Below are 15,442 nucleotides of genomic sequence, written 5' to 3'. Positions count from 1 at the left end.
TCAACCCGACCACCGTCACAGTGACTATCCGGGGCCCGGTGACTCAGGATGTTGCACAGTGAAGTGGACCGGGCCCTATTGACACTGAGTCAGACCGGCCGGTCAACATTGAACCGCCCCGCGGCCCAGCCTAACGGTGCCCCACAGGTCAGTCACGATTCATGATTCAAGTTCTTATACTAAATTCATCTGACTGACATCTTAGTCAACTATCCCATCGCCTTCAGTTCAATCACCGTCCCCATTCCAGTGGCCTCAGCACCGGCTCTGCCAAGACCCTCTCCCGCTCTACCCCCTTCAGCTGGTACACCCCCGCCACGCTCAGCTCCACCCTCCGCCTCCCTCCTCCCTCCCCCTTCAAGTCCACCTCCACCACCGCGTTCCTCCCCACCCCCGGCAGCTCCCTCCCCTCCTTCCGCATCCACGCTATCGCCCCCTCGTACTCCAGCAGGAGCTGCCCTCCCTCCGCCTGCGACATGATCCTCGCCGCCAGGTTGGGCAGAGCCCCGAAGTAGTCTGCTCTCCCGCTCACCAGCGGCTTCCTGAACGCTTCCGTCCCGTACGCCAGCCCCACCTGCAGCGACGACTTCCTGCCCTGCTCCTCCTCCTTCCCCCGCCCCTCGTCCTCTCCCTCCCTCCTCTTCCCCCAAGGCTCCCACAGCGCCTCCCACTCCTTCTGCACCGTCAGCCCGAAGGCCATGGCCATCCCCAGGTCGTCGAACACCAGCGTGAACTTCCCCGCCTCTGCCTCCTTGCACTCGTACCCGCCGTACTCCTCCAGCGCCTGTCGCAGGATCTGCCCGATCTTCTCCTGCCCCTCCCTCCAGCTCTCCTCCGCCTCCGGCCCCGCGCTCGCCGCCTCCTTGAGCCGTAGGAACATCACCGCGATCCCCTGCTTCGGGTCCGGCGACTCCCGGTACCCCCTGCTCACCATCCTCTCTGACTCGATCGACGGGAACCATCGTCCTGCCAGCACGCTCGGGCTCATCTCGTACAGCTTCTGCACCTCTCCGCTCCCCGAGGCCCCGCCCCCCAGCCAGTGAGCCCCCAGGTCGATGCCCACGCAGCGGCTCGGCATCATGTTCCTCATGTACTTCCAGCTCTTCTCGTCCAGCACCACCTGCCCCCCATGCGCCAGTCGCCTCGTCCTGCTCGCCCCCGCCATCAGACCCTCCAGGTCCTCCGTCAGCGCTGCCTCTGACTCCCGAAGCATCCCCTCCAACGTCACCATCCCCATCCCCACCCGCGGCCCCGCGTACAGCAGCTGCCCGTCGATGCCGTGCTCCTCCTTGTACAGGTCCGGCAGCCCCTCGAACGGCAGCGTCGAGTGCAGCAGGACGACCTGCGCGGTCATGGCGAAGTGAGTCGCGTACTTGGGGTTGGGAAACACCACAAACGTCTCCTCCTCCCCCTCTCCTTCCATCACGTGCCCCCGGAAGCTCTGCGCCACCAGCGTCGCCGTCTCTCTCATCCACGCCTCAGCAAGAGCCCGCCTGCTCCCCGGCACCCCCACCACCCCCAGACACACGCACGTCGTGTTCATCCTCGCCAGCGACAAGGACTGCTCGAGCGGGTGCACGCGCAGCTGCCGCCCCTCCGTCACCTGGTGAAGCCCTCGCAGGCTCCCGCTAAACCCTCGCACAGGCTCCGTCGGCAGCTTCCACACTGGTCCAGACAGCTGGTAGAGCTTGACCTGAGTCCCCTTGACGCTGCTGCTGTCTCCTCCCACCTGGTACACCCCCAGCTCGTGCAGGATCGGGTTGCCTGCCTTGTACAGTCCGGAGCAGAAGGAGATGGCCTCGAACAGCTCCTGCGAGATCAGCGTCTGACCCCCTTGCGCCCCGTTCCCTATCGCCTGAGCGATCTTGTACCCCTCCCCCTCGAACACCATGTCCCGCGTGATGTCGTGGATCCTCACCGTGAAGTCCCTTCCCTTCCTCGCCAGGTGCGCTCCCACCCTCACTCGCGGCCCCCGGTACACCAGCCTCTCGTGCTCGTCGTACATCTCCTCGCACCCCGACAGGCCCAGCACCCGCTTGTCCCACTCGTGCTTCATCAGCCGCGTCTGCAGGGCGTTGCAGAAGCAGACGGCGAGAGACGGCTCGACGAAGGCGAGCTCGAAGGAGTCGCCCTGCGACATGACCTCGTACCCCGAGTACTCGTCCACCAGCTGCCGCACAAGCGCGTCGTGGATCTCGAGGATCTCCCGGAAGAGGGCGGGGTTGGTCTCAGCTAGAAGCGTGCTGGACTCCATGTCGGTGATGACGAAGGTTACGTTCTCAGCTGTGAAGACAGCCTCTGCTCGCTGATCCATCATGTCACACTCTCCACGCACTCTTTCACTATGATGCATTTTCAGATCGTGACTCGCGTCTAAAGACGACGGGCAAGGCTTCCCGACCAAGGGCGAAGGCTTCATAACAAGCACGTCGTAGATCTCCTTCATGCTGTCCATCTGATGCTTCCTCCTCCTCTCCTGCTGCTCCACGTGCTGGTAGTGGTGCTCCATCCGCTTGTACGCCCATCCCCCCAGGCAGCCCAGCAACACCACAGGAATGATCACGGACAGGATGATCGCCAGCAGAAGCCGTTGGTTGGTCGGCGAGTACAGCACCCCTCGACTCGAGCTGCTCGACTTGAGCCCGGCTGCGTTGGTCGCTCTCACCTCATAGAAGTAGACCCACCCGTCCTCTAGCCTGTACCCGCTCTCAGACACGGCATAACGACCGGTCCTTGCTGTGTACGCCGTCTTGTTGACGCTCTTCCATTCGCCCACGGCCTCGGAGCTCTCTCCGTCTCTCCTGCGCTTGTGCACGCGATACTCATACCGCACTACGCTTGACTCAGCCTCCACGAAGTCTGACCAGCACGCCTCCAGCACTGCGTTGTCTTGAACCAAAATCGGCTCCTTGCAGAACTGCGAGTCATAGATAGTAGACGGCAGCGGAGGCGTCGAGTCCACCAGGAACGGCCTGGACGATATCGTCGTCGACAGAGGAGGCCCAGCCCCGTTGTATCCCTTCAGCAAGATCTTGTACCACCCTCCGTTGATCAGCGCGAGCCCGTTGGCCTTGTACTTCTGCCGGTACATGGTCAGCCCGTCCGAGGTCTTGTACGAGATGGCCGTCAAGGCAGTGAAGGCCATGGCGTCGTCTCGATCGTGGCAGGAGGTCTCGTCGTCGCACATGTCTATCCCCCAGTAGTAGGACCGCATCCCGCTGTCCGGGTCCGAGAACTCCGGGAACTCGAACGAGAACTCCTGCAGCGACGCGATCACCGTCTCCGACCTGATGCCGCACCCCTCCTCCGCCCTGCACACTGCCGGGGTCAGGTCGCACACTCCCTGTACCCTCCCGGGGTTGTCCACCGAGTCGTCGACCTGTAGAAACGTTCCTACCACGTTGGCAGTACGCAGCTTTCCCTGCTTCACAAGACACTCGGGCACAGGGCCGCAGAGACTTGGGTTGTTGGCTGGTGTAACAATGTTGACGTCCAGCAACTTTTTGCTATTGACAGACTTTATCAGGTTGCACCATTCCAGCGGTATCGCTCCTTCAAACTTGTTCACCTCGACGTTGAGATCTTTCAGCGCGAGCATGGAGCCCAGCTCGGCCGGCAGAGGACCCGTCAGCTGGTTGTCACGAAGCACCAGCCTCTGCAGCTTCTGCAGCCTCGCCATCTCTCGGGGAATCTCTCCAGAGAACTCATTCACATGAAGATACGCCAGCCTCAGCTCCGTCAGATTCCCAAGATAGGGCGACAGATAGCCATTGAGGCGTTTGTTCGAAGGCTTGGAAGGGCCGAAGTCAAGGTGGTAGACATGCTGGTAGGTGGTGTCGATGCCGTCGCAGAAGTCCAACCCATCCGCTGGATACAGCGCACAGCAGTCACAGATCACTCCTGACCAGTCACACGGATGCGAGCTCGGATCGTCAATATACCAGTTGTTGAGCAGCCCGTCATGCTTCCCAATGGCGCGTCGGAAGTTCACCAGAGCCTCTCTGTCGACAGGATGCATGGGGATGGTCGTGTTCTTGCTCTCGAGATGTTTGATGCCATCCGGGCAGCATCTGGACGTTGGGACGTCGGTACATCGATCTCCTTGAACGTGTACGAAGCCCAACAGCGCCAACACAAGATGTGCGAAAACGGTTTTGTTGTTGAGGGAAGGAAACATTCTAGTAACCATTCTAGTAATCATTTTAGTTGAGGGAAAGAATCATACAAGTAAGGGGGAGAGGAGGCCTGAAAAAGAAAGAAATGAAGGGTATTTCCCCATGTATCTTTGTCTTGCTCCTTATCTCCCTTATCTCCCTTCTCTCTCCTTCTCTCTCCTTCTCTCCTCAAACTGGCAACTGGAAATCGAACATATCGGGTCAGCTCACACGATACCCTATGTCACTACCCCTTCTTTTTCCCGGAAATCTTGGGGTACTGGTTACTCGTGCAGGGGGCTGAGATTCTGTTTGGGTCCCCCTACCCCCCTTTTGAGTGTTTACCATACCACCCCTGCTGCAGTCATTCCCCCACATCACCTCAAGAGGTCAAAACGGGAACAATCATTATATAACTTTTAGTCATCACAGTTTAATGGTACAGAATGCCTGGGAGTGATCGGAAAAGATCGGGACTCGCCGTACTATGGCAGCGGGCGCCCGGGCCCGGCCGGCATCCGAGTCGAGGCCCAAAGGTGATAGACGGTAACTTCAACTGTTAGTACGGTAGTCACTAGTACTCATAACCGTACTTGGCAGCAACTTGGCTCTGAGCTCAGATGCCAGGCAACTCACAACGGTTGCCAAGTTGCGTGAACAAGGCTTCAAGACATGTTTGATGATTCCATGATGATGCTAGAGTTAACTGAGATCATTCCATTCTCGATATTCTCTGCTCCTCTTGTAATAATTTCTGCAAGTCTTGATACGACATCTGTGCCGTTTCTTCCGTCGAGTACCCGTAGTCAGTAAGAGAGGCTATCAAGACCTTCACCTCGTCATCATGAGACACGTACAATTCCTTGCCCTGCATGTCGTTGAAAATCTCATCATACCTGGCCATCAGAAAGTCTCTCCAGGCCTCAGACGCTGCGAATGGTAAGTGCAGGTGAACGAAGGCGTTGAGCTTTGAGGAATCCAAACTGTAGAAGTCTGTGTGGTGCATGTAGTCATCAATGAGCTTTCCGATCTCATCCATGTCAAGTTTGTTCTGTTGCTGACGCTCTATCTCCTGTCGGACGGCTTCTTGTGGCTGGTGTGAAACGTCGTTGAAGACTCTAAGACAGCACATCTTCTGTTCGTACATCAGCTGCGAAGCATCCTTCAACTCTGCTTCACGGGAAGAGACTTCACTGTCAAGAAGCTCAACAGACTTGAAGATTTCATTCTTGATGTTTTGTTTGGATGGCATAGACGCTTTGATGTCCTCGAGTGATTCTTGGCTCGTAATGATTGAAAGGCATTTGACGAGAGTCTCGTCTCGCTCGTAAGCAGCGGCTATGACCTCGTCCAGGTCTTTACTCGTCTCCTTGGAACGCTTCTTCATCGTTCGCAAGTCTGCTTTCTTGCCAGCCAGCGTTTCTTTCATTTGATCCAGCCGCGTCCTTTTGGATTCGAGTTCAAGCCGCTTGCTAGCGAGCACCTGATCCAGCTGCTGCTGTTGCCTCTCCCTCTCCTGAGAAACTTCGTCCATCCGTTTTCTGTGAGAGCTCTCGTGGGGCTCGAGAGCAGCTCCTTGACTTTCATAGGTAGCTTTGATTTCTTGCTTGTATTGAACGATCTCTTCTGTCAAACTCTGATTCTCTTTCTCTATGTTCTCGAGCCTCTTCTTCAAGTTTGTTCTTGTGCGGTATGACATCTCATGGTCTGCGTTGATGACAAGCTCGTGAAGCCTCGTCAGGGCTCTGTTGAAGTACTTCTTGAAGTTCTGCACATCTTCGTTTGCTGTCTTGCTCCACTTTCCTGCCTTGGCTTCATCAAAGATCAACAACTCTGCCTGAAAAAGATGCTCTGGCGATGGCAAGGCGATATTCCCCGAGACTGCAATACCATTCATCTTCACCGAGTGTAAAACCATCCTCAGAGTGTGATTTACACTCTCGACAGAACCACGGAGCTCGTTCTTGTACCGGGCAACCAACTCCTTCAGCTCCTGTACGTGCTTCTTGTTCACCTCGATCCGGTGAGGGTATCCAAACTCAAACTCGTCGATGGTGTTCCACAGCCTGTTGAGGCTATCAAGGAAAGGACCTTTCCGTATCCTCTCCTTCAAGACCATCCACTCAGTCTCAGCCGCCGCTCTGGTCTAGCACAAGACACAGTGAGCAAGCAAGACCTCCATCAACCGCTCATCACCTTTGCGAGCATCAGCAGAAACTCATCGAGCGACTTGTCTTCTTGCACGCTCAGCAGCAATTCTCGAACTATGTCTGTTGCTTCCTCCTGCATGTCGGGGGTCGACGACTCCTCCCCGACTCCATCTGTTGTCTCCTCGGCCCTGCGCTTGATCTCGAAGAAGAGAGACAAGACGAAGGACGCCGCTTGCACAGCCACCCATTTCTTCTTGTTTTGCTTACTTGGCTTGCTGCTCTGTTGCATCTTCTCGACGAACCACATGGCAGATTGTCGGACGGATTGCTGCAAGGCGTTTTCAGCTTCATCGATGCACCTCTTGCTGCTTTCAAGAGCCCTTCGCGTCTCCTCCACCTCTCTTTCTGCCTGCAGCATGAACGCCCGCATGTCCTCGTACCTCATCGTCTTCACCACAAACTTCTTGCTGCCCCGTGTGTCTTCGCTCCGATCACCAGCTGCAACGTCGATCGAGCTCGAAGCGTGCACCTGCCTTGCTGCTTCTCCTGAAGTCCCCGCCCCGCCCCTCCCCCCGCCCGCTTTCCCGGCCTTGAGCTTGGGCAGCATGCCAACGGGGTATTAGGGCCAGGCCGTTGAGCGGAGGAAATGGAGGAGGGGGTGCAACGGATCATCAGGAGAAGGCAAGTAGAGGACAGAGCGAGGGCAGCGCAGGACGGAGACAAAGAGGCAGAGGAGGTGAGAGAGCGAAGGCCAGGGAGAGGCATGTGACTTCATGCAGGAGCTGCTGGGCTTGCTGACGCTGCCATTGGAGCGATACGTGAGGACGGCTGTGGAGGAAGGAGTGGGCAGGTTGCTGGTGAAGAAGAAGGAAGGGGATGGGGAAGGAGGCCAGGGCTCGGAGATTGTTCTCGGTCGGCTCAAAGAGCTAGCGGGTCACGGGGAGCACTACGTTCGAGCGAGCGTTGCAGTGGTGCTGAAGAGCGTCTTCGTGCTTGAGCGAGCAGAGGAGGCGATTCGGCTCAAGTCACAAGGAGATTTGAAAGAGGAGAGTTACATCCAAGAAGAGTGCGACATGGTGAAAGCTCTAGCAAGCGATGACAACGAAAAAGTGAGGTATGCTGCTCTCGACGCCATGTCTCCGGTCTCTCCTCTCCCTCAACCCGTAGCTGTCTTACATGTTGCTAGCTGGCCATGGCGCTTGACCGGCAGGCAGTGGAGACAGCGGCCAAGGCGACGTCGGACCATGACATGAGGGTCAGACACTACGGCACTGAGCTCCTGTGCGAGGTCTTTACAAGGGTTTCGAGGGAGCAAGAAGAAGAGAAAGGTCGAAGAGAAGCTGATGCTTGTCACCTGTCTTGTCTCCTGTCTTGTCTCCTGTCTTGTCACCTGTCTTGTCACCTGTCTTGTCTCCTGTCTTGTCTCCTGTCTTGTCTCCTGTCTTGTCTCTGTCTTGCATACTTGCACCGACCCTTGTGCTTCAGATGACTTGCGGCTTTTCTTCTTCAAGTCCTTGTACTTTCAAGTCTTCAACTTCCTCATCCGCGCCTACCATCAAGGCGCTCCCGAGACCTACGGCGACTTCCACATGCGATGGCTTGTGATCAGCGCCATGCGAAGCTCGTTCCATCAGTCCAGCCCTGACGCCATTCGATCTCAGTTCGCAGCTCTCGAGCAAGTCTTCGACGACCAAGACATCGTTGACGTGTTGGTGAAGGCCCTGACAGACCCCGAGCTGGAGGTTCGCAAGGTGAAGCGAAGGAGGTTGTGGGGTGAGAAGAGCTGAGAAGGAGAGGGCTGGACAGGTGGCCGCGGAGTCTCTGATGGAGCTGGCTGAGGTAGGAGTGGACAAGGCAGTCCGAGCCTTTCAAAGCAACATCAACGAGGTTCTCGAGCTGGGAACTGAAAATGCCAGCCTCGGTCCAGCTCCCTCCCCTGGTGGATAGGACGTGACTTGGAGACAGGAGCGAATGAAACACCTGAAGTTCGGCAATGGAGGGAAGAGAATGGAAAGGTAGCAACGTTACAAGATGAGAATGAGGAGAAGAGTGCAGAACAAGCACTGCAAGAGTTTAACCTTCGTGAAGAGAAGAGGTGAAGAGACAACGAAAGATGGATGGCTGGAGAGCGATGTATGTACTGATGCTGCTGCGACTGCAGGAGGCAGGATTACGAGATCAAGCTCGCGATCCAGTACATGCAAGACCTTGAGGAGGAGAATGACTGGAAGAAATTGACAGACTTTGGTATTCGGCAGCACATGGTGCCATGATGATGATGTTCTTGCAGCATTCCCAAGAGAGAAAGTTCGCAAGAGGGTTGTCAAGGTGCCTTTCTTGAGCCTTCCGCTCCGTCCTGACTACCTCGGGAGGATGAAGATGAAAACCCGGACAGGAGAGCTATCAGGATAAGAGCAGCTGAGTGCCTCCACAACCTCGTGGCGAGGGGCGTCGATCAAGCAGCTGTAGGAATCGTGAAGAACATGCAGGAGTATTCTCAACTTCTAGGAATGTCAGAGATGCTCTCAAACGCTGCGTCCATCATCGAAGTCGAGCAGCAAGTAGACCTGAAGTCTGCTGCCCTCAGGTTCTTCTTGACATGCTAGCAGAGAGAGTCTTCGAAGCAAGTGGTGGAGTACCCACAAGAGAGAGTGAACGAGTTGCTGTTGACGATGCGTGAGGAGAGCAAGAGGACCTGAGCTCGAACGTGAGGCTGACATAGCATGCAGAGTGAGGTGATGGACGAGAGAAGTGCAGCTGCCATGGAGCTGGGAAGGATGGCGGAAGAAGGTGCTGACGCTCTTGACCCTCTCGAGCTCCCTGATCGCCTCATGGTCAAGGTGACTCTAGAGCACAGCTGCTCCTCCTCGAGCACTGGAAGGATCACGTCCAGGCCCTCAAGGCTGCAGGCGTCTTTCGCGGGAAGCTTGTTTCCAATGCAGAGACGCTGGACAGGAGCGCGTGAGAGCAGGAGGAGGGTGAAGTTGATCAAGAGGTTGTATTAGATCAATGGAGTATCAAGTTGAATCACATCAACGCAGAAGGAAGGGAATCTGATCCTCAACTCTCTGCTTGCAGACTCGTTTCTTTCTGCTGGTTGTCTCTGGCGTTGGTATCGAAGCCTTTCGCTTCTCACCACTTGCAATAGCCTCCTCCGCTTCCGCAGGCGACGTATGCAGCTCTCGCTCCACCTGCTGCTCCTTCGGCTCCTCCACCGCCTCCTCTTCCTTCGGCTTCTCTTCCTGCACCTGCACCTGCTCAGGGGCAGCATGGAAGGACTTGTCGGGGCTGCTCGCGTAGAGGTCCCTCATCTCATCTCCGAACAACGCGGGTCCGCGCATGTGCGTCTGCCGGTTGTTGGTCCCCATGGCAAGCCTCTGCATGCTCGAGCTCTTGCTCAGCTGCAACGCTGGTTTCGATGGCTCCCCGTGCGAGTCAGGAAAGAGACTTGTGCCCGCAGGGAAGGAGCTGACAGGCAGGACCTCATCCTTCACCGCACAAGCTTCCAACCAGGCAAGCGACGTCATGCTGATACCCCACTGCTGAGCCTTCAGCGCCTTCTCCCTCATACCAGCTTGAGCCTCAGTCACGAGAATCAAGTGCGAGGTGATCTTGCGCGACATTTTCTCCTCGAACGAGCCCCCAAGCTGCTCCGCCAGCCACCTTACCAGGTTCTTCTCGTGCCTGTACACCCCCGAGACGCAGACCGAGAGCTTCTGCATCTCAGCCGAGGGCTTCTCCCTCCGCAGCGGCTTGTGGAGTTGACATGAGGAGAGAGCGAACTTCTTGCCTACCGCCGCACACTTCCTCACCCAATACTCAGAGACAAGCTGTACCCCCTTGTTGGCTGTGAAGGAACGACTGCCAAAGGTTGGCACCTTGATCTTGCTGGGAAACAGTGGATGGATCTCATACGCTTGATCAGCTTTCTCTCGAAGAATCTCCTTCTCGACCACTACTCCTCCATTTTGTTGAATCATCTCCTTGAGAATTGATCGATGCTGACAATCAGAATGGAAAGAGAAAAAACAGTTCTTGAAGATCTTATCTTTCCTCTCGCTTGCTGAATGAATATTCTGTACATTTTCTTTCTTGTGGTCTTCTTTTTTCATCGTCTCAAGACCATCTGTAAGGTTCGCCGGAATGTTTTCTTTGCCGGCATTCTCTCTCTTCTTCGCAAAGACGACAGAGCTCGACGATTTACTCTTTTCCTTGACGACAACAGTGTCCACGTCGATCACAAAATTTTCTATCGAAGCAAGACATTTTTCATCGTAACAGGCCCTGAGCCACTTCCAGTCCACCATGGGAACAAAATTTTCATGGAATTCCAGGAACTTGTGAAGGTCGGTGGGACAATCTCTTGCAGCGATAATGTGCGTAACAGAGCGATCACGGGGAAAACCTTCTGCATCGGGCTGTATCACGGTTGCCCCCAGCAACCTGCACAACGAGATCGAGTAATTTCTGACCTTGTCATCGCATACAACAACAAATATCTTGCAGTCTTGTAGATCGTCCCTTGTATCTTGGAAATCAATGGTGAAGTCCATCTCACTCGCCGCAGTAGATGATTGGGTGGAGACAACCTCATCGTCGCTATTCTTGACAAAAGAATCGTGCTCAGAAATGATATCCTCGATGTCCAAGCATCCATCCTTCCATCTCTCCAACAGTATATTCTTAGGGATGATGGGGATGCCCTTCCTCATCGCAAAATCGTACTTGGCTCCCTTCTGTCCGCTTGTGATCAAGGCTGTACAACTTTCGTCGAGCTCCGGCGAGACTTCAGCCCCCAGGAAGATGATCTGCTCTTGAAGAGATGCCCTCTCATCCAGCTCCATACCTGATACCGAAAACTTGCATCCTGACCACAACTTGAAGCGGAAGTCGAAGGGGTCGAGCCGGGTGCGTCGCTCAGCACTTTCAGTCAACCACTGGGGCTGAACTACATAAACTTGTTGCTTCCCTTGTAAAAACCTTGAGATTGCAACTCGACTCTTCTGGGTATCAGCGTTCTTAGCTATGATGACATTGACTCCCTCGTGGAAATCTCCTTCTACTCTCCCTCCGAACGCAACAACTTGAAATTTCAGAGCTTCCTTTTCATCCAATGACATCCCGCTGAAGGAAATGGTGTCTCCCTTGAGTGCAGAATTCAGCACGCATGCGCTGTGCCGGAGCAGCTGGTCCGGATCCCATCTCGGGGATAAAATACAGTCTACCCCTCGCACCAAGCTTGTGGGGTGCGATGACAACAATGAAGAGGCCGTTGGAATATCCCACGAGTCTACAACCAGCATATCTTGGCATCCATCTGGTTTGTCGCCTGCCTTCTGTACAGAACCAAGGTATCGAACAGAGAAACCCAGCTTCTTGAGCACTCCTCGCAGCCTCTTTGTATCTGCGCTCGTCAACCCCTTTGCCAGCTTTGCTGATCGAATTTGCCGGTTTTCCATGTCTCAGATTTGTCGAGAGACCCTGTCATCAACATCAGACACAAACATTGAACAAGAGACAGGGACGCAAAACAATTGCTCTCTATCAGCTTTGAGTAAATCATCTGATAATCTCAGTTGGACATATGAATGCTTGTTTCAAAGCTATCCCTTCCTCCCTTTGGCCTTGTCACAATTTTCATCTCAAACCGTCTCACGTCCACTCACTGTTTCTCTTGCTCATCCTCTTTGCTTCTTTGTCCTTCTTCCTCCCTTCCCCTCTCTTCCCCTCCCTTCCCCTCCCTTCCCCTCCCTTCCCCTCCCTTCCCCTCCCTTCCCCTCCCTTCCCCTCCCTCCCTCATTCCCTGATTCCTGTGCCCGCCTTTCAGCCCTTTCAGACGGTTATTACAAATAACGGTTAACTGCGCGCGCCGCGGCGGCGGGGCGGGCCCGGAGCTGATTGATCATCTCAGCCGAGTCAGTGATCGGGCGGTTAAAGCCGGGCCACGGGCCATACCCGGCCGGTCAGTGACTGCTGAGGCCCCGGGCCCGACCCGGTACTAGTAGTGATCGGAGCGGGGGCCCCGGCCCAGCGCCTGGCAGGGAGCCCGGCGGGCCGCCCGCACCACCGCCCGGCAGTCACGTGAACACTGGCAGCCCGGCCGGGCCGCCGGGCGGCCTGTGGCTGACTCAGTGAGCCCAACTGACTCGTCAGACTCTGAACCGTCATCAAGTTTGGCTCCGACTCGCCGGTCCGAGCAGAGCCGGGCCGGGCACGCCCGGGCCCGGGGTCCGAGTCACCGGGTCACCGAGGCGCCGTGACCGCCCGGCACCGTACGCCGTGACGGTTTTTTTTTATGGCAGCGGCTTCTGAGGCAAGCTTGGGCCAGGAGTCAAGTCAAACTCAGGGCCAGTCAGTGAGACGACCGAGCGGTGAGGGGTGAGGAAGGAGGAGGAGGCTCAGTAGTGCTTCAAGTCACAGCCATGCTCTCAGTTCAAGGTTGCTTCTGACAGAATAAAACTTTGATCAGAACTCCAGCTGTTGGTCGTTGATCGTGCAGTCAGTCCGCCCACCATGACGGACAGTGATAGAGAGTTCGAAATGCTCAAAGAGAAACTCCGAAAGCTTCTCGAGAGTCCGTTCTTTGAAGGTTTCATTTACTTGGTCATCCTGTACAACATAGCGACTATGGCGCTGGATGATATCTATGTAAATTCTCCTTCAACTGTTCGCGTTGTGTTGGTAACGAGGTTACTTGTAGGCGCAATGGTACAACTACGAGACTATCATACGTCTAGACAGCATCACAGACACCATAGTGTTGTCCATCTTCACTCTCGAAGCGGCTTTGAAGATCCTAGCTTATGGAGCCGGCTACAAGCCGGCTGGCGAGGGAAAGGCCATGTTCATACAAGGCGAACAACAGAGTAGTGTGTCTGAAGAGAAAGTCAAGGCAATCAGAGACGCTTTTGACATGTTCGATGCCGACGGTGGGGGCTCAATCGATGAGTTCGAGATGAGGATAGCGATGAGAGCTTTGGGGATAAGCAGGAGCAGGAAAGAAGTGAAGTCGCTGTTTGAGGCAGCTGATATTGATGGAAGCGGGCAGCTGGAGTTTGAGGAGTTCAAAGAGATCATGGTGAGTGAGATGTCAATGCATGTGTTGAGTCTGAAGGAGAGCAGATAGCGAAGATGAGCGAAGAGAGAGTGATCGACGGTTATTTCGTCTCCTACTGGAACCGTCTCGATTTCTTCATCGTTTGCGTTTGCTGGATTGTGTTCATCGTTGCAGCCATTGACAAACAAGCTTCGGCTGACATCGGTCGCATGGCCAAGGTCCTGCGACTCTTCCGTCCTCTACGAGCTCTGCGCAACCTGGAGGGGCCTATGGATGTTCTCCGGGTCATTCCTGCTAGTCGGTCGTCCATGACGAACCTGTTGGTTCTCTTCAGCTTCATCGTCTTCATCTATTCGATCCTGGGGATCAACTTGTACGGTATTGATGGCTCTTTCTATGGCAAGTGTGTTGTAGCAGATGGCAACACTCTTGCGGCCACGTGGGATCAAAGAATGTACGGGATCGTTCCATCGAACTTTACGAACAAGGAGCCGACATTTGGAGAGATGCAGGTGAACGAGGCTGATATGATGCCATTGTTTGATCATGAGATGCGTTCAGATCCCTCTCAGAGTGTGTGGCCCATCAGGCGGAGGCTGCGAAGAAGATTTCTTTGAGTGCTCCTGCAAACCTCCCTCAGAGAATCTCTCAGACATAAGTTTTGCCGAGCTCCATCCGGGTTGCCGCCGAAGCCCTACAGGATCTCTACTGGATCAAACCAACACCGGAGCTCCTCGTGAGTGCACCTGTGGCTTGTCCTTGTCCTTGTCCTTGTCCTTGTCCTTGTCCTTGTCCTTGTCCTTGTCCTTGTTCTGCACCTCTCTCTTGTTCACGATGAAGACGATGACCATGACAATTATGCTTTTTTTGCGTCGATATTGATGGTGGCTGATCGCTGATATTGATCGCTCTCTGTTGTTTGACTTCATTTCTGTTCTTTTTTCACAGAGTTGCCTTTCTTCGGGTTCCTGGGGTTTAGCAACTTTCCGATTGCGGTCCTGACAATCTTTTCAACAACTTCTCTATCCAACTGGAACATGACGCTGATGTATGCCATGGAAGGACTTGATCCTACCGTAGGGTGGCTCTTCTTCATCAGGTGTTCCGCTCCCTTATCACCTCCTCGCTCATACTTCTCAGTCTGATCATCTTGGCACGCTTCTGGATCCTCAATCTCGCAATGGCAGTGATGGCCATGGCGTACAGAGAGGTGAGTTGGTCTATACCGAGACACGCGGACGTGTTGATGTTGTTTGGGTTGATGATGTTTGTGTTACTTGCGAGTTACTGCAACGTCGTTCTTTTACAAGCTTGCAACAAGAACGAGCGATCTGAACGTCTTCCTGCACATGTTTCTGATATAAGAGGGACCAGGTTCGGAGCAGGAGGAGGGAGATACAGAAGGAAAAAGCTCAGATAAGAGCTGAAACTCTCCTCGTGAAGAAGCTGCAGAAAGAGCAGAAGATCTCAGCAGTCAAGGAGACGGACGAGAGTATCAACATCCAGTCCAAGAAATTCGCCAAGGTGACTGCTCTTTTGTTCGAGTTAGTCTGTGTTTGAGTTGGTTTCAAGATCTTGGAAGTGATCAAGTTGAAGCTTGACAAGAGCAATATGTCAGAGATCGATGAGGAAAACTACGACGACTTGTACAACTTTCTAGATGAGAAGACCAAGGATGGAGTTGTTAGCATAGAAGATTTCCACGCCTCTATGCTCAGGTTGCGCGTAACCGTAACAGAAGATGAAGGTGAGGGCTCACATAACCGCGAGCCCCTCCTCCCTCAATCTGGGTATGCCGGTGCAAACCTGACCCTAGGCCCTTCCGGGAGGCTACCTCGATCGAGAGCAAGGTTCCTTATGGCGTGGTTCCCATTCAACATCCAACTGAGAGAGAATCACAATAAGTTAGTTCCATAGGTAGTCTTCTCCTATGTCTGTTGACGATTTGAGTTTGAGAACATGGTGCAAGATGAGAAGGTTCTACTATGCAAAGGAGTCAGGCATCGCAGAAGGACTCGGGCTATCTATGCCTCTCATGAGCAGAAGTATGGAACTTACGGGATGAGAGGATATGAGTCGAT

The 15,442-nt window shown here is 54.6% G+C and overlaps 6 protein-coding genes across 6 annotated transcripts in view; 2 read left to right on the top strand and 4 right to left on the bottom strand.

Annotated features, from left to right (window-relative positions):
• Positions 1 to 445: 445 nt before the first annotated feature.
• On the bottom strand, positions 446 to 2,269 carry GUITHDRAFT_51259 (hypothetical protein; the record flags this gene model as incomplete). Its single annotated transcript, XM_005840803.1, has 2 exons — positions 446 to 574; positions 1,958 to 2,269. Coding segments are annotated over 2 exons (441 nt in total), but the record flags the coding sequence as incomplete, so codon positions are not given.
• Positions 2,270 to 3,535: 1,266 nt separating this feature from the next.
• GUITHDRAFT_62056 (hypothetical protein) lies at positions 3,536 to 3,778 on the bottom strand (the record flags this gene model as incomplete). Its single annotated transcript, XM_005840802.1, has 1 exon — positions 3,536 to 3,778. A coding segment is annotated over one exon (243 nt), but the record flags the coding sequence as incomplete, so codon positions are not given.
• A 1,088-nt stretch (positions 3,779 to 4,866) lies between these two features.
• On the bottom strand, positions 4,867 to 6,611 carry GUITHDRAFT_132910 (hypothetical protein; the record flags this gene model as incomplete). Its single annotated transcript, XM_005840801.1, has 2 exons — positions 4,867 to 6,300; positions 6,351 to 6,611. 2 exons carry the CDS (start codon positions 6,609 to 6,611, stop codon positions 4,867 to 4,869), a joined length of 1,695 nt encoding a protein of 564 aa, XP_005840858.1.
• A 339-nt stretch (positions 6,612 to 6,950) lies between these two features.
• On the top strand, positions 6,951 to 9,269 carry GUITHDRAFT_132909 (hypothetical protein; the record flags this gene model as incomplete). The annotated part of the gene is made up of 11 exons (XM_005840800.1): positions 6,951 to 7,040; positions 7,084 to 7,413; positions 7,491 to 7,632; positions 7,790 to 8,055; positions 8,111 to 8,243; positions 8,270 to 8,399; positions 8,466 to 8,551; positions 8,595 to 8,632; positions 8,677 to 8,865; positions 9,034 to 9,094; positions 9,145 to 9,269. 11 exons carry the CDS (start codon positions 6,951 to 6,953, stop codon positions 9,267 to 9,269), a joined length of 1,590 nt encoding a protein of 529 aa, XP_005840857.1.
• Positions 9,270 to 9,336: 67 nt separating this feature from the next.
• GUITHDRAFT_132908 (hypothetical protein) lies at positions 9,337 to 11,763 on the bottom strand (the record flags this gene model as incomplete). Its single annotated transcript, XM_005840799.1, has 1 exon — positions 9,337 to 11,763. One exon carries the CDS (start codon positions 11,761 to 11,763, stop codon positions 9,337 to 9,339), a length of 2,427 nt encoding a protein of 808 aa, XP_005840856.1.
• Positions 11,764 to 12,817: 1,054 nt separating this feature from the next.
• The window catches only part of GUITHDRAFT_132907 (hypothetical protein), a gene marked incomplete at both ends in the record, with an annotated part of 7,590 nt that continues 4,965 nt past the window's right edge, over positions 12,818 to 15,442 (top strand). The window contains 10 exon segments of the mRNA XM_005840798.1: positions 12,818 to 12,985; positions 13,005 to 13,382; positions 13,427 to 13,873; positions 13,923 to 14,097; positions 14,310 to 14,460; positions 14,502 to 14,571; positions 14,736 to 14,885; positions 14,934 to 15,079; positions 15,178 to 15,211; positions 15,331 to 15,406. Of these exon segments, the coding sequence (XP_005840855.1) occupies positions 12,818 to 12,985; positions 13,005 to 13,382; positions 13,427 to 13,873; positions 13,923 to 14,097; positions 14,310 to 14,460; positions 14,502 to 14,571; positions 14,736 to 14,885; positions 14,934 to 15,079; positions 15,178 to 15,211; positions 15,331 to 15,406 (1,795 nt within the window).

Source organism: Guillardia theta (assembly GCF_000315625.1).
Source record: "Guillardia theta CCMP2712 unplaced genomic scaffold GUITHscaffold_5, whole genome shotgun sequence".
NCBI lineage: Eukaryota > Cryptophyceae > Pyrenomonadales > Geminigeraceae > Guillardia > Guillardia theta.
The sequence above is the reverse complement of the archived record's forward strand: the minus strand, read 5'-3'. Positions and strand labels throughout refer to the sequence as shown.